Source organism: Lithobates pipiens, unplaced genomic scaffold (genome assembly GCF_037356315.1).
Source record: "Lithobates pipiens isolate NorthernLeopardFrog02 unplaced genomic scaffold, aLitPip1_a1.2 Scaffold_24, whole genome shotgun sequence".
Lineage (NCBI taxonomy): Eukaryota > Metazoa > Chordata > Amphibia > Anura > Ranidae > Lithobates > Lithobates pipiens.
Genome location: NW_027507786.1, coordinates 25392533 through 25416882, shown reverse-complemented (window position 1 = coordinate 25416882; position 24350 = coordinate 25392533). Strand labels below are relative to the sequence as shown.

Sequence of the window (24350 nt, the reverse complement as noted above, 5' to 3'; positions counted from 1 at the left end):
TCTGGATGGACAGTTGGATAAATGGCTCTATATTTAGGATGTATCCGTTCTATAAACCAGAGGCTCTGGATGGACAGTTGGATAAATGGTTCTATATTTATGATGTATCCGGTCTATAAACCAGAAGTTCTGGATGGACAGTTGGATAAATGGTTCTATATTTAGGATATATCCAGTCTATAAACCAGAGGCTCTGGATGGACAGTTGGATAAATGGTTCTATATTTATGATGTATCCGGTCTATAAACCAGAGGCTCTGGATGGACAGTTGGATAAATGGTTCTATATTTAGGATATATCCAGTCTATAAACCAGAGGTTCTGGATGGACAGTTGGATAAATGGCTCTATATTTAGGATGTATCCGGTCTATAAACCAGAGGTTCTGGATGGACAGTTGGATAAATGGCTCTATATATAGGATGTATCCATTCTATAAACCAGAGGCTCTGGATGGACAGTTGGATTAATGGCTCTATATTTAGGATGTATCCCGTCTATAAACCAGAGGCTCTGGATCAGCAGTTGGATAAATCGTTCTATATTTAGGATGTATCCGGTCTATAAGCCAGAGGCTCTGGATGGACAGTTGGATAAATGGCTCTATATTTAGGATGTATCCCGTCTATAAACCAGAGGCTCTGGTATTACAGTTGGATAAATCGTTCTATATTTAGGATGTATCCCGTCTATAAACCAGAGGCTCTGGATCAGCAGTTGGATAAATCATTCTATATTTAGGATGTATCCAGTCTATAAACTAGAGGCTCTGGTATTACAGTTGGATAAATCGTTCTATATTTAGGATGTATCCCGTCTATAAACCAGAGGCTCTGGATGGACAGTTGTATAAATGGTTCTATATTTAGGATGTATCCAGTCTATAAACCAGAGGTTCTGGATGGAAAGTTGAATAAATGGTTCTATATTTAGGATGTATCCGGTCTATAAACCAGAGGCTCTGGATGGACAGTTGGATAAATTACATTATATAACGGGCCAGCCTGTGGGCCAACCTTCCTCTCTACAATGTAAAAGCCGCTTTCCTTATTTTGAAGTTTAATGGACGTGATGATGACTTATAAGTGTTGTAATTATAAAGATAATGTCTTACCTGTAGAGAGGGGAGCAGGAGGAACATTGGAGGTCAGAATAGGTTTAGAGGCTTTACCTGGGACTCACATTGTCCAAGAGGAAATGGAGATTTCCAATGTGCTTATTCTTAGTTTGTCTTGGTAACACAAATTCTGAAACTTCTACAAAATCCATTGTAAAAAACATTCATGAAAAGATTGTTACATTGTCATTTTAACATTGCAAGTTCCACAAGCATTCCTAGGATATTTGTATAAAGAGCAGGCAGTAAAACCATGATAAAAAATTTATTTCATGCACGATCGTTTTTGCATAACATTGCACATGCATCTTTGCGTCAGGCATATGAAATTGCATACAATGCGGTTCTTTGTTCTCATTTGACAGAAATGTTTCCTGATTTTATGCATCAAGTCCCGGCATTAAAGTCACACATTTTGTTGTTTTGATATCCATATAGATTATTTAATTAGAACAATCTTTTGAAGGATATTCATGTTGAGCTATACACTGATAAGTACAATAGAACCTCAGATGGACAGTCAGTAGAAGCCAGGTGTTGTCAAGTCAGATGCTGGTTCCTTGTTCACGAGCATGCCAATGGAAACAGCAAGCTAAAGGTCCTTGTCTTGTGATTCATGATGTACAATATGAAGACCTAGTCAATGTGACCAGTGCCAGTTGGAGTGCAAGCATCAGTCCATATACAAAAAAGCAACCCAGAGCAATTCATTTTACAGTTTAAAATGTTAACATTTTGCTACATAATGTATGTAAAAGTAAAGAGATTTAAAAGAAAATAGATGTATTTTTTGATTTCTCAAGAGAATTTTGCAATTCTATTTTTCTTAATTTAGCTTTTTTTTTTTTTTTTTACATCATGCAATTCATGCTAAATAAATAAGAGGTTCCTCTACAGTTTTACATTTCAGCCGTAGAAAAAGCCTGCATCAATCTCAGTTAACATCACCCGACACCTCGAGGAAGAGTCCTTTAACAACCTGCTTGGCGGAGTTATGTTTGTCTTTATGCGAGGTTGGGTCCGGGTGAATGTAACGTCTCCAGCACATCCTCTCAGGGCACCATGGCTGCCTCTCTTTGCATATTTAGCAATGACAAGATGCTCTTTGCAAAAACATGCCTGTAAAGAATACAATCAATACTTAACACTCTTCCAGCTTGATGAAAATTGATAACGATAGAAGAAATAAAGGAGAGCCACATGCAGAGGCAGCCAAATCTTCTCCAATGGAGCCAAGTTAATATTTCCATGCAGTCAGCAGAACCTCATTGCACCTTAATATTGCTTTCTACTTTACCAGGTGCTCATGCATCAATTCATCCTACTGTGCTTGGGCAGACTCTCGCAGGGTTCCTATGGCTCAAAGAATATCCTGAGAAATAATGCTTCTTCAATTGTCTCCAAAATGTCAGCAGCCAGTCAAATCCAATGTTAGAAATGCATCATACTAGCCTTTTCCTATATACTGAGATCATGCAGCATATGGCCCACCAGAAAAATGTAATGCCCGCATCTGGTCATTTGTCACTATTCCATACTTGGTTAGTGGTTATCAGTAGCACCAGGCTGGAAAAGATGCTACTGTAACGTACTGGAGCATATGAACTTAAGAATGATTAAAAAGCTTTTTTTTAGACCATTCTCTGATACTGATCCATGCTACAAATGGATGGGATAGAGAAGAGAAAGAAGGCGAAGGTGCAGGATGCAGACACCGGAGGACGCTCTAATACATTCCCAGTTATTTTAGCTATGACATTTTTTGGAACCTTCATTGGGAAGATGGAATGCAAAGTACAGCAGTGGATCAAAAAGTTGAATGGACTAAGAATGAAGTCAACAGTGTAGCCATTTCAGCGGAATTCCCATGCAGTGTTACATGCTGAGAGTCGTATCACTTGGCAACAATATCCAGCGGAGCCAAACTATGGAGAGATTACAAGATGAAAATCACAGAGGATATTTAATATAGCACACAGTACAGATTTGCTGCTGTTCCTCATTATGGACACTGAGAATCCCAACAAGGAAATCAACACTTCATAATAAACATGCTTGACTCTTCTTTCATCTCCACTGCACTATCTCCCTCAACATGTCTGGAACATTCAACATTTGCTTTTTCTCTTGAGTTTTCCAATTTTGCATGACACCACCAGATATTCTATGCAAGCAATACTGTGACATTGCATGGGCAACTGTTGAAAGGCAGCTGCAATCTAAGGCTCCACATGCAGCGGGCCACCTGCCTGAGGTCCTCCTGTTGCCATAGTGATACCACCCACTTGCTTGCACCTACAGCATGCAGTTTTTTCTTGCTTACACATGCAGAGGGCACAAATTGGCAGACAATGGAATCAGATTATGACAACAATAACAATGTTCTTAACAGACATCTAATGGGTTAACAAGTGCTGACAAAAACATTGTCCCAAAAAGACTGGGAATGCTTACACTGATAATAAGAATGTGAATTGTAGTGTGTGTGGTTTGTCCATATGCCTCCTCCTGTTCTGCTGGAGTGAATTAATATATATATGTGTGTGTGTGTGTGTATATGTGGATGTTTCCCCTTCATCTGCCAATTATGTGTGTGTATGAATGCCTGCTCTGTAGACAGTATGTGGGGAGCAGGCTGCCCCTCCATTGATAGCGGGGTAACAGTCTAATTCCATGGCAGACATGGCGGCTCATCTATTGGGGAATGCAGCTTTGCCTGGTCTAGTGGAAGACATCATGTGTGAATACAATGTTCCTATTGTTCTCATGGACACAGTACTGTTGGAGTTGGCCTTTAATCTTTGTCTACCTACCCTTTCTTACTCCTCCATCAGGCGGACTCGGGTATTCCTCGGGTGAAAGGAGAAAGTAGGGTCCGCCTTTCTCCCGAGTGCTAGACTGGGTGAAGGACAGACCCTCATCGGGCGTTATAGTCTGGTCTATGTGGGGGCAGTCTTCGTTTGCCAATGCAGCCTTGGCCACCTCTCCATTCAGTTTGGAATCTTCAAACATATAATAAGAATTCCATTGGAAAGACTGTTCATTACAGTACAGAAAATAGGATTTGGCACTGACTTAGTCACACTTCATGCAGACCATGGACCACTTTCTGCTGACCAGACTGACCATCTATTATGGAGTTGGAATGGGTTATTCTGCCAAAATCTGATCTCTTTATCATTTTTCATTTGACTTTCACAATAAAAATTTTTTTTTTTCTACATCACAAAGTTGCATTTTGCCTGCACCTGAAAAGTCACAATATGGCAGCAGGAAGTGTTCCAAGGTCTGCGACAAAGAAATCCACACTCAGACATATCTACATCTAACATTGAAGGAAAGCGGGATTAGCTGTGGAGATTGTGATGAACATGGAAAATGTGCTTGGATTAGCTGTGTGTGTAGTTACATTGTTATTTAGTCCATCGAGTTCAAACAAGAAAAAGAAAAAAGAACATATGAATAGAAAACCTCCATCTACACAATCCTATATCCAGAGGAAGGCAACCTCCACTCCCCACATGAAGAATCATCCACATTTACTTCAACATGGGAAAAATTCCTTCCTGATCCCCCAGGATGCCAATGGATATTCCCCAGATCAATAATCAGATGTTCCCTGGATCAAAAATTGGATATTACCTGGATCTCTTCCCCCTGGTGTCATTACCTATAAATGTTAGTATCCAGCTATATTTTGTACATTTAGAAATACATTCAGCTTTCATGAAGCAATCTACTGAGCTGGCCAGATCCAGTTCTTGATGGAGACTATTCCACATTTTCACAGCTCTTACTGTGAAGAAGCCTTTCCATATGTGAAAGTTAAATCTTTTTTCCTCCAGTGCTAAAGCGTGCCCCTTGTCTTTTGTAATTACATAGTTACATAGTAGGTGAGGTTGAAAAATACAGTCCAAAGTCCAACCTATGTTGTGTGATTATATGTCAGTGTTACATTGTATATCATGTATGTTGTGTGATTATATGTCAGTATTACATTGTATATCATGTATGTTGTGTGATTATATGTCAGTGTTACATTGTATATCATGTATGTTGTGTGATTATATGTCAGTGTTACATTGTATATCATGTATGTTGTGTGATTATATGTCAGTGTTACATTGTATATCCTGCATGTTGTGGTCATTCAGGTGATTATCTAATAGTTTCTTGAAACTATCAATGCCCTCCCGCTAAGACCACCGCCTGTGGAAGGGAATTCCACATCCTTGTCGCTCTCACAGTAAAGAACCCTCTACATAGTTTAAGGTTAAACCTCTTTTCTTCTAATTTTAATGAGTGGCCACGAGTCTTGTTACACTCCCTTCTGCGGAAAAGTTTTCTCCCTATTGTGGGGTCACCAGTCTGGTATTTATATATTGTGGGGTCACCAGTCCGGTATTTGTATATTGTGGGGTCACCAGTCCGGTATTTATATATTGTGGGGTCACCAGTCCGGTATTTGTATATTGTGGGGTCACCAGTCCGGTATTTATATATTGTGGGGTCACCAGTCCGGTATTTGTATATTGTGGGGTCACCAGTCCGGTATTTATATATTGTGGGGTCACCAGTCCGGTATTTATATATTGTGGGGTCACCAGTCCGGTATTTCTATATTGTGGGGTCACCATTCTGGTATTTATATATTGTGGGATCACCAGTCCGGTATTTATATAATGAAATCATATCCCCTCTCAGGCGTCTCTTCTCCAGAGAGAATAAGTTCAGAGCTCACAACCTTTCCTCATAACTAATATCCTCCAGACCCTTTATTAGCTTTGTTGCCCTTCTTTGTAGTCGCTCCATTTCCAGTACATCCTTCCTGAGGACTGGTGCCCAGAACTGGACAGTATACTCCAGGTGCGGCCGGACCAGAGTCTTGTAGAGGGGAGAATATCGTTTTATCTCTGGAGTTGATCCCTTTTTAATGCCAATATTCTGTTTGCTTTGTTAGCAGCAGCTTGGCATTGCTGAGCCCATCATCTACTAGGACCCCCAGGTCCTCCTCCATCCTACATCCCCCCAGAGGTTCCCCTCCCCCTAGGTCCTTCTCCATCCTACATCCCTCCAGAGTTTCTCCCCCCATTCATTTGTTCAGATCTTCTTGCAAGGTTTCCACATCCTGCAGAGAAGTTATTGCCCTGCTTCGCTTAGTATTGTCTGCAAATACAGAGATTGAACTGTTTCCCCCATCCCCATCCTCCAGGTCGTTTATGAACAAGTTAAATAGGATTGGTCCCAACACAGAACCCTGGGGGACCCCACTACCCACCCCCGACCATTCCGAGTACTCCCCATTTATCACCCTCTGAACTCGCCCTTGTAGCCAGTTTTCAATCCATGTACTCACCCCTATGGTCCATGCCAACCAACCTTACTTTGTACAGTAAACATTTATGGGGAACTGTGTCAAATGCTTTTGTAAAATCCAGATACACCACGTCTACAGGCCTTCCTTTATCCAGATACACCACGTCTACGGGCCTTCCTTTATCTAGATACACCACGTCTACGGGCCTTCCTTTATCCAGATACACCACGTCTACGGGCCTTCCTTTATCTAGATACACCACGTCTACGGTCCTTCCTTTATCTAGATACACCACGTCTACGGTCCTTCCTTTATCTAGATACACCACATCTACGGGCCTTCCTTTATCTAGATACACCACGTCTACAGACCTTCCTTTATCTAGATACACCACATCTACGGGCCTTCCTTTATCTAGATACACCACGTCTACGGACCTTCCTTTATCTAGATACACCACATCTACGGTCCTTCCTTTATCTAGATACACCACATCTACGGGCCTTCCTTTATCTAGATACACCACGTCTACGGTCCTTCCTTTATCTAGATACACCACGTCTACGGTCCTTCCTTTATCTAGATACACCACATCTACGGGCCTTCCTTTATCTAGATACACCACGTCTACGGGCCTTCCTTTATCTAGATACACCACATCTACGGGCCTTCCTTTATCTAGATACACCACGTCTACGGGCCTTCCTTTATCTAGATACACCACATCTACGGGCCTACCTTTATCTAGATACACCACATCTACGGGCCTTCCTTTATCTAGATACACCACATCTACGGGCCTTCCTTTATCTAGATACACCACATCTACGGGCCTTCCTTTATCCAGATACACCACGTCTATGGACCTTCCTTTATCCAAATACACCACGTCTACGGGCCTTCCTTTATCTAGATACACCACGTCTACGGACCTTCCTTTATCTAGATACACCACGTCTACGTATCTTCCTTTATCTAAATACACCACGTCTACGGACCTTCCTTTATCTAGATACACCACGTCTACGTATCTTCCTTTATCTAGATACACCACGTCTACGGGCCTTCCTTTATCCAGATACACCACGTCTACGGACCTTCCTTTATCTAGATACACCATGTCTACGTATCTTCCTTTATCTAGATACACCATGTCTACGTATCTTCCTTTATCTAGATACACCACGTCTACGGACCTTCCTTTATCTAGATACACCACGTCTACGTATCTTCCTTTATCTAGATACACCACGTCTACGGATCTTCCTTTATCTAGATACACCACGTCTACGGACCTTCCTTTAATATATATACAGTGCAGTCAATGTAAAATATATAGATAGATATATATATAGTACAGTCAGTGGTCAGTGTAGAGTATGTGTATATATATATATATATATGAACAGTATGGGTTCCCCCAGTCCATACCAGCCCCTTTGGGTTTGGTATAGAGTTTAAGGGGAACTCCATGCCAAATTTAAAAAAAAAAAAAACGGCGAGGGGAAGGGTTATCTTAGCAAGTAACCTGGCAGGCCAGGATAGGGGGGAACAAGCAATTTCCCACCCCCCTTAACCTTACCATGCCGCTTGCCCTCAACATGGGGAGGGTGTTTCAGGGTGCCCCCCCAAAGCACCTTGTCCTCATGTTGATGGGGACAAGCTCCTTGTCCCCACAACCCTGGTCCGGTGGTTGTGGGGGTCTTGCTCCCCCTTTCCTGGCCTGCCAGGCTGCTTGCTGGGATAAGGGCCTGGCATGGAATTTGTGGGGGATCCCATGCCATTTACAAAAAAAAATTAGATGTGGAGTTCCCCTTAAAATCCATTACAGACCCGAAGGGCCTGGTATGGACTGGTGGGAGGGAAACCACGGTGATTTTTTTCCATGATTTTTATCTATATTGCCGGGATTTGGCAATACATTACAGCCGCAAGCAATTTTAAATGACATTTTTTCCTTTAGAAATGAAATTTTGCTGCGGCACAGAAAAACACATCAGAAAGATGCGCTACTATTCAGGCAGATTATGGGGGACCCCCAGGCACGATATTTAAAGGAATTTTTTTTATATTTTATTGTTTCACTTTAAGCATTATTAAAATCACTGCTCACTGGCGTTTTTATTTTTTTGCATTGATACATGTCCCCCGGGGCAGGAGCCGGATCCCCAAACACTTTTTATGACATAAAAATTTGCATATTAACCTTTAAAGTGTGGAGGGTATGACAGTGGGCGGTATGTACAGGAGAGGAGCATGGAGGAGATGACAGTGGGAGGTATGTACAGGAGAGGAGTGTGGAGGGTATGACAGTGGGCGGTATGTACAGGAGAGGAGTGTGGAGGGTATGACAGTGGGAGGTATGTACAGGAGAGGAGTGTGGAGGGTATGACAGTGGGCGGTATGTACAGGAGAGGAGTGTGGAGGGTATGACAGTGGGTGGTATGTACAGGAGAGGAGTGTGGAGGATATGACAGTGGGCGGTATGTACAGGAGAGGAGCGTGGAGGGTATGACAGTGGGTGGTATGTACAGGAGAGGAGTGTGGAGGGTATGACATTGGGCGGTATGTACAGGAGAGGAGCGTGGAGGGTATGACATTGGGCGGTATGTACAGGAGAGGAGTGTGGAGGGTATGACATTGGGCGGTATGTACAGGAGAGGAGCGTGGAGGGTATGACATTGGGCGGTATGTACAGGAGAGGAGTGTGGAGGGTATGACAGTGGGAACTATGTACAGGAGAGGAGTGTGGAGGGTATGACAGTGGGCGGTATGTACAGGAGAGGAGTGTGGAGGGTATGACAGTGGGTGGCATGTACAAGAGAAGAGTGTGGAGGGTATGACAGTTGGCGGTATGTACAGGAGAGGAGTGGGAGACATATAACAGTGAGTGGTATGTACAGGAGAGGAGTGTGGAGGATATGACAGTGGGCAATATGTACAGGAGAGGAGGGTGTGACAGTGGGCGGTATGTACAGGAGAGGAGTGTGGAGGATATGACAGTGGGTGGTATGTACAGGAGAGGAGTGTGGAGGGTATGACAGTGGGTGGTATGTACAGGAGAGGAGCGTGGAGGAGATGACAGTGGGCGATATGTACAGGAGAGGAGTGTGGAGGGTATGACAGTGGGTGGTATGTACAGGAGAGGAGCGTGGAGGAGATGACAGTGGGTGGTATGTACAGGAGAGGAGCGTGGAGGGTATGACAGTGGGCGGTATGTACAGGAGAGGAGTGTGGAGGGTATGACAGTGGGTGGTATGTACAGGAGATGAGTGTGGAGGGTATGACAGTGGGCACTATGTACAGGAGAGGAGTGTGGAGGGTATGACAGTGGGCGGTATGTACAGGAGAGGAGTGTGGAGGATATGACAGTGGGCAGTATGTACAGGAGAGGAGTGTGGAGGATATGACAGTGGGAGGTATGTACAGGAGAGGAGTGTGGAGGGTATGACAGTGGGCGGTATGCACAGGAGAGGAGCGTGGAGGGTATGACAGTTGGCGGTATGTACAGGAGAGGAGTGTGGGGGGTATGACAGTGGGTGGCATGTACAAGAGAGGAGTGTGGAGGGTATGACAGTGAGCACTATGTACAGGAGAGGAGTGTGAGATATATAACAGTGGTTGGTATGTACAGGAGAGGAGTGTGGAGGGTATGACAGTGGGTGGCATGTACAGGAAAGGAGTGTGGAGGGTTTGACAGTGGGTGGTATGTACAAGAGAGAAGTGTGGAGGGTATGACAGTGAGTGGTATGTAAAGGAAAGTAGTGTGGAGGGTATGACAGTGGGCGGTATTTACAGGAGAGGAGTGTGGTGGGTATGACAGTGGGCGGTATGTGCAGGAGAGGAGTGTGGTGGGTATGACAGTGGGCAGTATGTACAGGAGAGGAGTGTGGAGGGTATGACAGTGGGCGGTATGTACAGGAGAGGAGGATGGAGGATATGACAGTGGGCACTATGTACAGGAGAGGAGTGTGGAGAGCATGTCAGTGAGTGGTATGTACAGGAGAGGAGTGTGGAGGATATGACAGTGGGCGGTATGGTGTGGAGGGTTTGACAGTGGGCACTATGTACAGGAGAGGAGTGTGGAGGGTACGACCGTGGGCACTATGCACAGGAGAGGAGTGTGGAGGGTATGACAGTGGGCGGTATGTACAGGAGAGGAATGTGGAGGGTATGACAGTGGGCGGTATGTACAGGAGAGGAGTGTGGAGGATATGACAGTGGGCGGTATGTACAGAAGAGGAGTGTGGAGGATATGACAGTGGGCAGTATGTACAGGAGAGGAGTGTGGGGGATATGACAGTGGGCACTATGTACAGAAGAGGAGTGTGGAGGATATGACAGTGGTCGGTATGTACAGGAGAGGAGTGTGGAGAATATGACAGTGGGTGGTATGTACAGGAAAGTAGTGTGGAGGGCATGACAGTGGGCAGTATGTGCAGGAGAGGAGTGTGGAGGGTTTGACAGTGGGTGGTATGTACAGGAGAGGAGTGTGGGGATATCACAGTGGGCGGTATGTACAGGAGAGGAGTGTGGGGGATATGACAGTGGGCGGTATGTACAGGAGAGGAGTGTGGAGGGTATGACAGTGGGCACTATGTACAGGAGAGGAGTGTGGAGGGTATGACAGTGGGTGGTATGTACAGGAGAGGCATGTGGAAGGTATGACAGTTGGTGGTATGTAAAGGAGAGGAGTGTGGAGGATATGACAGTGAGTGGTATGTACAGGAGAGGAGTGTGGAGGATATGACAGTGAGTGCAATGTACAAGAGAGGAGTGTGGAGGATATGAGAGTGGGCAGTATGTACAGGAGAGGAGTGTGGAGGATATGACAGTGGGTGGTATGTACAGTAGAGGAGTGTGGAGGATATGACAGTGCGCAGTATGTACAGGAGAGGAGTGTGGAGGAGGTGACAGTGGGCGGTATGTACAGGAGAGGAGTGTGGAGGGTATGACAGTGCGCAGTATGTACAGGAGAGGAGTGTGGAGGGTATGACAGTGGGCGGTATGTACAGGAGAGGAGTGTGGAGGGTATGACAGTGGGCGGTATGTACAGTAGAGGAGTGTGGAGGGTATGACAGTGGGCGGTATATACAGGAGAGGAGTGTGGAGGGTTGTGGCAGTGGGCGGTATGTACAGGAGAGGAGTGTGGAGGATATGACAGTGAGCGGTATGTACAGGAGAGGCGTGTGGAGGGTATAACAGTGGGCGGTATGTACAGGAGAGGAGTGTGGAGGGTATGACAGTGGGTGGTATGTACAGGAGAGGAGTATGGAGGGTAGGACAGTGGGCGGTATGTACAGGAGAGGAGTATGGAGGGTATGACAGTGGACGGTATGTACAGGAGAGGAGTATGGAGGGTATGATAGTGGGCGGTATGTACAGGAGAGGAGTGTGGAGGGTATGACAGTGGGCGGTATGTACAGGAGAGGAGTGTGGAGGGTATAACAGTGGGCGGTATGTACAGGAGAGGAGTATGGAGGGTATGACAGTGGGCGGTATGTACAGGAGAGGAGTGTGGAGGGTATGACAGTGGGTGGTATGTACAGGAGAGGCATGTGGAAGGTATGACAGTTGGTGGTATGTAAAGGAGAGGAGTGTGGAGGATATGACAGTGAGTGGTATGTACAGGAGAGGAGTGTGGAGGATATGACAGTGAGTGCAATGTACAAGAGAGGAGTGTGGAGGATATGAGAGTGGGCAGTATGTACAGGAGAGGAGTGTGGAGGATATGACAGTGGGTGGTATGTACAGTAGAGGAGTGTGGAGGATATGACAGTGAGCGGTATGTACAGGAGAGGCGTGTGGAGGGTATAACAGTGGGCGGTATGTACAGGAGAGGAGTGTGGAGGGTATGACAGTGGGCGGTATGTACAGGAGAGGAGTATGGAGGGTATGACAGTGGGCGGTATGTACAGGAGAGGAGTATGGAGGGTATGACAGTGGACGGTATGTACAGGAGAGGAGTGTGGAGGGAATGACAGTGGGCGGTATGTACAGGAGAGGAGTGTGGAGGGTATAACAGTGGGCGGTATGTACAGGAGAGGAGTATGGAGGGTATGACAGTGGGCGGTATGTACAGGAGAGGAGTGTGGAGGATATGACAGTGGGCGGTATGTACAGGAGAGGAGTATGGAGGGTATGACAGTGGGCGGTATGTACAGGAGAGGAGTGTGGAGGATATGACAGTGAGCGGTATGTACAGGAGAGGAGTGTGGAGGGTATAACAGTGGGCGGTATGTACAGGAGAGGAGTGTGGAGGATATGACAGTGAGCGGTATGTACAGGAGAGGAGTGTGGAGGATATGACAGTGGGCGGTATGTACAGGAGAGGAGTGTGGAGGATATGACAGTGAGCGGTATGTACAGGAGAGGAGTGTGGAGGGTATAACAGTGGGCGGTATGTACAGGAGAGGAGTGTGGAGGGTATGACAGTGGGCGGTATGTACAGGAGAGGAGTATGGAGGGTATGACTGGGCAGTTCATACGGCATTCCTGGGTCGATCTCTGGGTATGGACTACATATATGGAGGACAATGTGATACTGTAAGGTTGTGATAAAATCTCAGATCCAGTCAGTGATCGGCATGTCCAACAACCGGTTTGAATATAGAAGAGGCGGGGCGGTTTGTAGGAATTCTATAGAGAAACGTCATTAATCGTTCTGCTAGGGGCGTGGTGTGGGGGTCGGATCGTGTATATGGAGGGGAGCTGCACGATTATAGAGAATCGTTGGTAATCGCTCTGCTAGGGGCATGGTGTGGGGGTCGGATCGTGTATATGGAGGGGAGCTGCATGATTATAGAGAAACGTTGGTAATCGTTCTGCTAGGGGCGTGGTGTGGGGGTCGGATCGTGTATATTGAGGGGAGCTGCACGATTATAGAGAAACGTTGGTAATCGCTCTGCTAGGGGCATGGTGTGGGGGTCGGATCGTGTATATGGAGGGGAGCTGCACGATTATAGAGAAACGTCGGTAATCGCTCTGCTAGGGGCATGGTGTGGGGGTCGGATGGTGTATATGGAGGGGAGCTGCACGATTATAGAGAAACGTCGGTAATCGGTCTGCTAGGGGCATGGTGTGGGGGTCGGATCGTGTATATGGAGGGGAGCTGCACGATTATAGAGAAACGTCGGTAATCGCTCTGCTAGGGGCATGGTGTGGGGGTCGGATTGTCTATATGGAGGGGAGCTGCATGATTATAGAGAAACGTCGGTAATCGCTCTGCTAGGGGCATGGTGTGGGGGTCGGATCGTGTATATGGAGGGGAGCTGCACGATTATAGAGAAACGTCGGTAATTGCTCTGCTAGGGGCATGGTGTGGGGATCGGATTGTGTATATGGAGGGGAGCTGCACGATTATAGAGAAACGTCGGTAATCGCTCTGCTAGGGGCGTGGTGTGGGGGTCGGATCGTGTATATGGAGGGGAGCTGCACGATTATAGAGAAACGTCGGTAATCGCTCTGCTAGGGGCATGGTGTGGGGGTCGGATTGTCTATATGGAGGGGAGCTGCATGATTATAGAGAAACGTCGGTAATCGCTCTGCTAGGGGCATGGTGTGGGGGTCGGATCGTGTATATGGAGGGGAGCTGCACGATTATAGAGAAACGTCGGTAATTGCTCTGCTAGGGGCATGGTGTGGGGATCGGATTGTGTATATGGAGGGGAGCTGCACGATTATAGAGAAACGTCGGTAATCGCTCTGCTAGGGGCGTGGTGTGGGGGTCGGATCGTGTATATGGAGGGGAGCCGCACGATTATAGAGAAACGTCGGTAATCGCTCTGCTAGGGGCGTGGTGTGGGGGTCGGATCGTGTATATGGAGGGGAGCTGCACGATTATAGAGAAACGTCGGTAATCGCTCTGCTAGGGGCATGGTGTGGGGGTCGGATCGTGTATATGGAGGGGAGCTGCACGATTATAGAGAAACGTCGGTAATTGCTCTGCTAGGGGCATGGTGTGGGGATCGGATCGTGTATATGGAGGGGAGCTGCACGATTATAGAGAAACGTCGGTAATCGCTCTGCTAGGGGCATGGTGTGGGGGTCGGATTGTCTATATGGAGGGGAGCTGCACGATTATAGAGAAACGTCGGTAATCGCTCTGCTAGGGGCATGGTGTGGGGGTCGGATCGTGTATATGGAGGGGAGCTGCACGATTATAGAGAAACGTCGGTAATTGCTCTGCTAGGGGCATGGTGTGGGGATCGGATTGTGTATATGGAGGGGAGCTGCACGATTATAGAGAAACGTCGGTAATCGCTCTGCTAGGGGCATGGTGTGGGGGTCGGATCGTGTATATGGAGGGGAGCTGCACGATTATAGAGAAACGTCGGTAATCGCTCTGCTGGGGGCATGGTGTGGGGGTCGGATTGTGTATATGGAGGGGAGCTGCATGATTATAGAGAAACGTCGGTAATCGCTCTGCTAGGGGCGTGGCGTGGGGGTCGGATGGTGTATATGGAGGGGAGCTGCACGATTATAGAGAAACGTCGGTAATCGCTCTGCTAGGGGCGTGGCGTGGGGGTCGGATCGTGTATATGGAGGGGAGCTGCACGATTATAGAGAAACGTCGGTAATCGCTCTGCTAGGGGCATGGTGTGGGGGTCGGATCGTGTATATGGAGGGGAGCCGCACGATTATAGAGAAACGTTGGTAATCGTTCTGCTAGGGGCGTGGTGTGGGGGTCGGATCGTGTATATGGAGGGGAGCTGCATGATTATAGAGAAACGTCGGTAATTGCTCTGCTAGGGGCGTGGTGTGGGGGTCGGATCGTGTATATGGAGGGGAGCTGCACGATTATAGAGAAACGTCGGTAATCGTTCTGCTAGGGGCATGGCGTGGGGGTCGGATTGTCTATATGGAGGGGAGCTGCACGATTATAGAGAATCGTTGGTAATCGCTCTGCTAGGGGCATGGTGTGGGGGTCGGATCGTGTATATGGAGGGGAGCTGCACGATTATAGAGAATCGTTGGTAATCGCTCTGCTAGGGGCGTGGCGTGGGGGTCGGATCGTGTATATGGAGGGGAGCTGCACGATTATAGAGAAACGTCGGTAATCGGTCTGCTAGGGGCATGGTGTGGGGGTCGGATCGTGTATATGGAGGGGAGCTGCACGATTATAGAGAAACGTCGGTAATCGCTCTGCTAGGGGCATGGTGTGGGGGTCGGATTGTCTATATGGAGGGGAGCTGCATGATTATAGAGAAACGTCGGTAATCGCTCTGCTAGGGGCGTGGCGTGGGGGTCGGATCGTGTATATGGAGGGGAGCTGCACGATTATAGAGAAACGTCGGTAATCGCTCTGCTAGGGGCGTGGCGTGGGGGTCGGATCGTGTATATGGAGGGGAGCTGCACGATTATAGAGAAACGTCGGTAATCGCTCTGCTAGGGGCATGGTGTGGGGGTCGGATCGTGTATATGGAGGGGAGCTGCACGATTATAGAGAAACATTGGTAATCGCTCTGCTGGGGGCATGGTGTGGGGTCGGATCGTGCATATGGAGGGGAGCTGCACGATTATAGAGAAACGTCGGTAATCGCTCTGCTGGGGGCATGGTGTGGGGGTCGGATTGTGTATATGGAGGGGAGCTGCATGATTATAGAGAAACGTCGGTAATCGCTCTGCTAGGGGCGTGGCGTGGGGGTCGGATCGTGTATATGGAGGGGAGCTTCATGATTATAGAGAAACGTCGGTAATCGCTCTGCTAGGGGCGTGGCGTGGGGGTCGGATCGTGTATATGGAGGGGAGCTGCACGATTATAGAGAAACGTCGGTAATCGCTCTGCTAGGGGCGTGGTGTGGGGGTCGGATCGTGTATATGGAGGGGAGCTGCATGATTATAGAGAAACGTCGGTAATTGCTCTGCTAGGGGCGTGGTGTGGGGGTCGGATCGTGTATATGGAGGGGAGCTGCACGATTATAGAGAAACGTCGGTAATCGCTCTGCTAGGGGCATGGTGTGGGGGTCGGATTGTCTATATGGAGGGGAGCTGCATGATTATAGAGAATCGTTGGTAATCGCTCTGCTAGGGGCATGGTGTGGGGGTCGGATCGTGTATATGGAGGGGAGCTGCACGATTATAGAGAAACGTCGGTAATCGGTCTGCTAGGGGCATGGTGTGGGGGTCGGATTGTCTATATGGAGGGGAGCTGCACGATTATAGAGAATCGTTGGTAATAGCTCTGCTAGGGGCATGGTGTGGGGGTCGGATCGTGTATATGGAGGGGAGCTGCACGATTATAGAGAATCGTTGGTAATCGCTCTGCTAGGGGCGTGGCGTGGGAGTCGGATCGTGTATATGGAGGGGAGCTGCACGATTATAGAGAAACGTCGGTAATCGGTCTGCTAGGGGCATGGTGTGGGGGTCGGATCGTGTATATGGAGGGGAGCTGCACGATTATAGAGAAACGTCGGTAATCGCTCTGCTAGGGGCATGGTGTGGGGGTCGGATTGTCTATATGGAGGGGAGCTGCACGATTACAGAGAAACGTTGGTAATCGCTCTGCTGGGGGCGTGGCGTGGGGGTCGGATCGTGTATATGGAGGGGAGTTGCACGATTATAGAGAAACGTCGGTAATCGCTCTGATAGGGGCATGGTGTGGGGGTCGGATCGTGCATATGGAGGGGAGCTGCACGATTATAGAGAATCGTTGGTAATTGCTCTGCTAGGGGCGTGGTGTGGGGGTCGGATCGTGTATATGGAGAGGAGCTGCACGATTATAGAGAAACGTTGGTAATCACTCTGCTAGGGGCGTGGTGTGGGGGTCGGATCGTGTATATGGAGGGGAGCTGCACGATTATAGAGAATCGTTGGTAATCGCTCTGCTAGGGGCATGGTGTGGGGGTCGGATCGTGTATATGGAGGGGAGCTGCACGATTATAGAGAAACGTCGGTAATCGCTCTGCTAGGGGCATGGTGTGGGGGTCGGATGGTGTATATGGAGGGGAGCTGCACGATTATAGAGAAACGTCGGTAATCGGTCTGCTAGGGGCATGGTGTGGGGGTCGGATCGTGTATATGGAGGGGAGCTGCACGATTATAGAGAAACGTCGGTAATCGCTCTGCTAGGGGCATGGTGTGGGGGTCGGATTGTCTATATGGAGGGGAGCTGCATGATTATAGAGAAACGTCGGTAATCGCTCTGCTAGGGGCATGGTGTGGGGGTCGGATCGTGTATATGGAGGGGAGCTGCACGATTATAGAGAAACGTCGGTAATTGCTCTGCTAGGGGCATGGTGTGGGGATCGGATTGTGTATATGGAGGGGAGCTGCACGATTATAGAGAAACGTCGGTAATCGCTCTGCTAGGGGCGTGGTGTGGGGGTCGGATCGTGTATATGGAGGGGAGCTGCACGATTATAGAGAAACGTCGGTAATCGCTCTGCTAGGGGCATGGTGTGGGGGTCGGATTGTCTATATGGAGGGGAGCTGCATGATTATAGAGAAACGTCGGTAATCGCTCTGCTAGGGGCATGGTGTGGGGGTCGGATCGTGTATATGGAGGGGAGCTGCACGATTATAGAGAAACGTCGGTAATTGCTCTGCTAGGGGCATGGTGTGGGGATCGGATTGTGTATATGGAGGGGAGCTGCACGATTATAGAGAAACGTCGGTAATCGCTCTGCTAGGGGCGTGGTGTGGGGGTCGGATCGTGTATATGGAGGGGAGCCGCACGATTATAGAGAAACGTCGGTAATCGCTCTGCTAGGGGCGTGGTGTGGGGGTCGGATCGTGTATATGGAGGGGAGCTGCACGATTATAGAGAAACGTCGGTAATCGCTCTGCTAGGGGCATGGTGTGGGGGTCGGATCGTGTATATGGAGGGGAGCTGCACGATTATAGAGAAACGTCGGTAATTGCTCTGCTAGGGGCATGGTGTGGGGATCGGATCGTGTATATGGAGGGGAGCTGCACGATTATAGAGAAACGTCGGTAATCGCTCTGCTAGGGGCATGGTGTGGGGGTCGGATTGTCTATATGGAGGGGAGCTGCACGATTATAGAGAAACGTCGGTAATCGCTCTGCTAGGGGCATGGTGTGGGGGTCGGATCGTGTATATGGAGGGGAGCTGCACGATTATAGAGAAACGTCGGTAATTGCTCTGCTAGGGGCATGGTGTGGGGATCGGATTGTGTATATGGAGGGGAGCTGCACGATTATAGAGAAACGTCGGTAATCGCTCTGCTAGGGGCATGGTGTGGGGGTCGGATCGTGTATATGGAGGGGAGCTGCACGATTATAGAGAAACGTCGGTAATCGCTCTGCTGGGGGCATGGTGTGGGGGTCGGATTGTGTATATGGAGGGGAGCTGCATGATTATAGAGAAACGTCGGTAATCGCTCTGCTAGGGGCGTGGCGTGGGGGTCGGATGGTGTATATGGAGGGGAGCTGCACGATTATAGAGAAACGTCGGTAATCGCTCTGCTAGGGGCGTGGCGTGGGGGTCGGATCGTGTATATGGAGGGGAGCTGCACGATTATAGAGAAACGTCGGTAATCGCTCTGCTAGGGGCATGGTGTGGGGGTCGGATCGTGTATATGGAGGGGAGCCGCACGATTATAGAGAAACGTTGGTAATCGTTCTGCTAGGGGCGTGGTGTGGGGGTCGGATCGTGTATATGGAGGGGAGCTGCATGATTATAGAGAAACGTCGGTAATTGCTCTGCTAGGGGCGTGGTGTGGGGGTCGGATCGTGTATATGGAGGGGAGCTGCACGATTATAGAGAAACGTCGGTAATCGTTCTGCTAGGGGCATGGCGTGGGGGTCGGATTGTCTATATGGAGGGGAGCTGCACGATTATAGAGAATCGTTGGTAATCGCTCTGCTAGGGGCATGGTGTGGGGGTCGGATCGTGTATATGGAGGGGAGCTGCACGATTATAGAGAATCGTTGGTAATCGCTCTGCTAGGGGCGTGGCGTGGGGGTCGGATCGTGTATATGGAGGGGAGCTGCACGATTATAGAGAAACGTCGGTAATCGGTCTGCTAGGGGCATGGTGTGGGGGTCGGATCGTGTATATGGAGGGGAGCTGCACGATTATAGAGAAACGTCGGTAATCGCTCTGCTAGGGGCATGGTGTGGGGGTCGGATTGTCTATATGGAGGGGAGCTGCATGATTATAGAGAAACGTCGGTAATCGCTCTGCTAGGGGCGTGGCGTGGGGGTCGGATCGTGTATATGGAGGGGAGCTGCATGATTATAGAGAAACGTCGGTAATCGCTCTGCTAGGGGCATGGTGTGGGGGTCGGATCGTGTATATGGAGGGGAGCTGCACGATTATAGAGAAACATTGGTAATCGCTCTGCTGGGGGCATGGTGTGGGGTCGGATCGTGCATATGGAGGGGAGCTGCACGATTATAGAGAAACGTCGGTAATCGCTCTGCTGGGGGCATGGTGTGGGGGTCGGATTGTGTATATGGAGGGGAGCTGCATGATTATAGAGAAACGTCGGTAATCGCTCTGCTAGGGGCGTGGCGTGGGGGTCGGATCGTGTATATGGAGGGGAGCTTCATGATTATAGAGAAACGTCGGTAATCGCTCTGCTAGGGGCGTGGCGTGGGGGTCGGATCGTGTATATGGAGGGGAGCTGCACGATTATAGAGAAACGTCGGTAATCGCTCTGCTAGGGGCGTGGTGTGGGGGTCGGATCGTGTATATGGAGGGGAGCTGCATGATTATAGAGAAACGTCGGTAATTGCTCTGCTAGGGGCGTGGTGTGGGGGTCGGATCGTGTATATGGAGGGGAGCTGCACGATTATAGAGAAACGTCGGTAATCGCTCTGCTAGGGGCATGGTGTGGGGGTCGGATTGTCTATATGGAGGGGAGCTGCATGATTATAGAGAATCGTTGGTAATCGCTCTGCTAGGGGCATGGTGTGGGGGTCGGATCGTGTATATGGAGGGGAGCTGCACGATTATAGAGAAACGTCGGTAATCGGTCTGCTAGGGGCATGGTGTGGGGGTCGGATTGTCTATATGGAGGGGAGCTGCACGATTATAGAGAATCGTTGGTAATAGCTCTGCTAGGGGCATGGTGTGGGGGTCGGATCGTGTATATGGAGGGGAGCTGCACGATTATAGAGAATCGTTGGTAATCGCTCTGCTAGGGGCGTGGCGTGGGAGTCGGATCGTGTATATGGAGGGGAGCTGCACGATTATAGAGAAACGTCGGTAATCGGTCTGCTAGGGGCATGGTGTGGGGGTCGGATCGTGTATATGGAGGGGAGCTGCACGATTATAGAGAAACGTCGGTAATCGCTCTGCTAGGGGCATGGTGTGGGGGTCGGATTGTCTATATGGAGGGGAGCTGCACGATTACAGAGAAACGTTGGTAATCGCTCTGCTGGGGGCGTGGCGTGGGGGTCGGATCGTGTATATGGAGGGGAGTTGCACGATTATAGAGAAACGTCGGTAATCGCTCTGATAGGGGCATGGTGTGGGGGTCGGATCGTGCATATGGAGGGGAGCTGCACGATTATAGAGAATCGTTGGTAATTGCTCTGCTAGGGGCGTGGTGTGGGGGTCGGATCGTGTATATGGAGAGGAGCTGCACGATTATAGAGAAACGTTGGTAATCGCTCTGCTAGGGGCGTGGCGTGGGGGTCGGATCGTGTATATGGAGGGGAGTTGCACGATTATAGAGAAACGTCGGTAATCGCTCTGATAGGGGCATGGTGTGGGGGTCGGATCGTGCATATGGAGGGGAGCTGCACGATTATAGAGAATCGTTGGTAATTGCTCTGCTAGGGGCATGGTGTGGGGGTCGGATCGTGTATATGGAGGGGAGCTGCACGATTATAGAGAAACGTCGGTAATTGCTCTGCTAGGGGCATGGTGTGGGGGTCGGATCGTGCATATGGAGGGGAGCTGCACGATTATAGAGAAACGTCGGTAATCGCTCTGATAGGGGCATGGTGTGGGGGTCGGATCGTGCATATGGAGGGGAGCTGCACGATTATAGAGAATCGTTGGTAATTGCTCTGCTAGGGGCATGGTGTGGGGGTCGGATCGTGTATATGGAGGGGAGCTGCACGATTATAGAGAAACGTCGGTAATTGCTCTGCTAGGGGCATGGTGTGGGGGTCGGATGGTGTATATGGAGGGGAGCTGCACGATTATAGAGAAACGTCGGTAATCGCTCTGCTGGGGGCATGGTGTGGGGGTCGGATCGTGTATATGGAGGGGAGCTGCACGATTATAGAGAAACGTTGGTAATCGCTCTGCTAGGGGCATGGTGTGGGGGTCGGATCGTGTATATTGAGGGGAGCTGCACGATTATAGAGAAACGTCGGTAATCGCTCTGCTGGGGGCATGGTGTGGGGGTCGGATCGTGTATATAGAGGGGAGCCGCACGATTATAGAGAAACGTTGGTAATCGTTCTGCTAGGGGCGTGGTGTGGGGGTCGGATCGTGTATATGGAGGGGAGCTGCACGATTATAGAGAAACGTCGGTAATCGCTCTGCTAGGGGCATGGTGTGGGGGTCGGATCGTGTATATGGAGGGGAGCTGCATGATTATAGAGAAACGTCGGTAATCGCTCTGCTGGGGGCATGGTGTGGGGGTCGGATCGTGTATATAGAGGGGAGCCGCACGATTATAGAGAAATGTTGGTAATCGTTCTGCTAGGGGCGTGGTGTGGGGGTCGGATCGTGTATATGGAGGGGAGCTGCATGATTATAGAGAAACGTCGGTAATTGCTCTGCTAGGGGCGTGGCGTGGGGGTCGGATCGTGTATATGGAGGGGAGCTGCACGATTATAGAGAAACGTCGGTAATCGCTCTGCTAGGGGCGTGGTGTGGGGGTCGGATCGTGTATATGGAGGGGAGCTGCACGATTATAGAGAAACGTCGGTAATCGCTCTGCTGGGGGCATGGTGTGGGGGTCGGATTGTGTATATGGAGGGGAGCTGCATGATTATAGAGAAACGTCGGTAATCGCTCTGCTAGGGGCGTGGCGTGGGGGTCGGATGGTGTATATGGAGGGGAGCTGCACGATTATAGAGAAACGTCGGTAATCGCTCTGCTGGGGGCATGGTGTGGGGGTCGGATCGTGTATATGGAGGGGAGCTGCACGATTATAGAGAAACGTCGTAATCGCTCTGCTGGGGGCATGGTGTGGGGGTCGGATTGTGTATATGGAGGGGAGCTGCATGATTATAGAGAAACGTCGGTAATCGCTCTGCTAGGGGCGTGGCGTGGGGGTCGGATGGTGTATATGGAGGGGAGCTGCACGATTATAGAGAAACGTCGGTAATCGCTCTGCTAGGGGCGTGGCGTGGGGGTCGGATCATGTATATGGAGGGGAGCTGCACGATTATAGAGAAACGTCGGTAATCGCTCTGCTAGGGGCGTGGCGTGGGGGTCGGATCGTGTATATGGAGGGGAGCTGCACGATTATAGAGAAACGTCGGTAATCGCTCTGCTGGGGGCGTGGCGTGGGGGTCGGATCGTGTATATGGAGGGGAGCTGCACGATTATAGAGAAACGTTGGTAATTGCTCTGCTAGGGGCATGGTGTGGGGATCGGATCGTGTATATGGAGGGGAGCTGCACGATTATAGAGAAACGTCGGTAATCGCTCTGCTGGGGGCATGGTGTGGGGGTCGGATCGTGTATATAGAGGGGAGCTGCATGATTATAGAGAAACGTCGGTAATCGCTCTGCTAGGGGCATGGTGTGGGGGTCGGATCGTGTATATGGAGGGGAGCTGCATGATTATAGAGAAACGTTGGTAATCGCTCTGCTAGGGGCATGGTGTGGGGGTCGGATCGTGTATATTGAGGGGAGCTGCACGATTATAGAGAAACGTCGGTAATCGCTCTGCTAGGGGCATGGTGTGGGGGTCGGATCGTGTATATGGAGAGGAGCTGCACGATTATAGAGAAACGTTGGTAATCGCTCTGCTAGGGGCGTGGCGTGGGGGTCGGATGGTGTATATGGAGGGGAGCTGCACGATTATAGAGAAACATCGGTAATCGCTCTGCTGGGGGCATGGTGTGGGGGTCGGATCGTGTATATGGAGGGGAGCTGCACGATTATAGAGAAACGTTGGTAATCGCTCTGCTAGGGGCATGGTGTGGGGGTCGGATCGTGTATATGGAGGGGAGCTGCACGATTATAGAGAAACGTCGGTAATCGCTCTGCTGGGGGCATGGTGTGGGGGTCGGATCGTGTATATAGAGGGGAGCCGCACGATTATAGAGAAACGTTGGTAATCGTTCTGCTAGGGGCGTGGTGTGGGGGTCGGATCGTGTATATGGAGGGGAGCTGCACGATTATAGAGAAACGTCGGTAATCGCTCTGCTAGGGGCATGGTGTGGGGGTCGGATCGTGTATATGGAGGGGAGCTGCATGATTATAGAGAAACGTCGGTAATCGCTCTGCTAGGGGCATGGTGTGGGGGTCGGATCGTGTATATAGAGGGGAGCTGCACGATTATAGAGAAACGTTGGTAATCGTTCTGCTAGGGGCGTGGTGTGGGGGTCGGATCGTGTATATGGAGGGGAGCTGCATGATTATAGAGAAACGTCGGTAATTGCTCTGCTAGGGGCGTGGTGTGGGGGTCGGATCGTGTATATGGAGGGGAGCTGCATGATTATAGGGAAACATCGCTAATCGCTCTGCTAGGGGCATGGTGTGGGGGTCGGATTGTGTATATGGAGGGGAGCTGCACGATTATAGAGAAACGTTGGTAATCGCTCTGCTAGGGGTGTGGCGTGGGAGTCGGATTGTCTATATGAAGGAGAGCTGCACGATTACAGAGAAGCGTCCGTAATCACTCTGCTAGGGGCGTGGCATGGGGGTCGGATCGTGTATATGGAGGGGATATAGAGAGACGTCGGTAATCGCTCTGCTAGGGGCATGGTGTGGGGGTCGGATCGTGTATATGGAGGGGAGCTGCACGATTATAGAGAA

At 49.6% G+C, this 24350-nt stretch overlaps 1 protein-coding gene across 4 annotated transcripts in view; it reads right to left on the bottom strand.

Annotated features, from left to right (window-relative positions):
- Nucleotides 1-1366: 1366 nt before the first annotated feature.
- The window catches only part of KCNC1 (potassium voltage-gated channel subfamily C member 1), a 261907-nt gene continuing 238923 nt past the window's right edge, over nt 1367-24350 (bottom strand). The window contains exons 3-4 of one of the 4 annotated variants that reach the window (XM_077453715.1): nt 3931-4119; nt 1367-3042 (exon numbers count right to left, since the gene is read on the bottom strand). In XM_077453715.1, coding sequence (XP_077309841.1) covers nt 2993-3042; nt 3931-4119 — 239 coding nt within the window. In that variant the 3' untranslated portion in view covers nt 1367-2992. The remainder of the gene's footprint in view (nt 3043-3930; nt 4120-24350) is intronic. The other 3 variants (XM_077453716.1, XM_077453717.1, XM_077453718.1) reach the window with 3 other exon arrangements.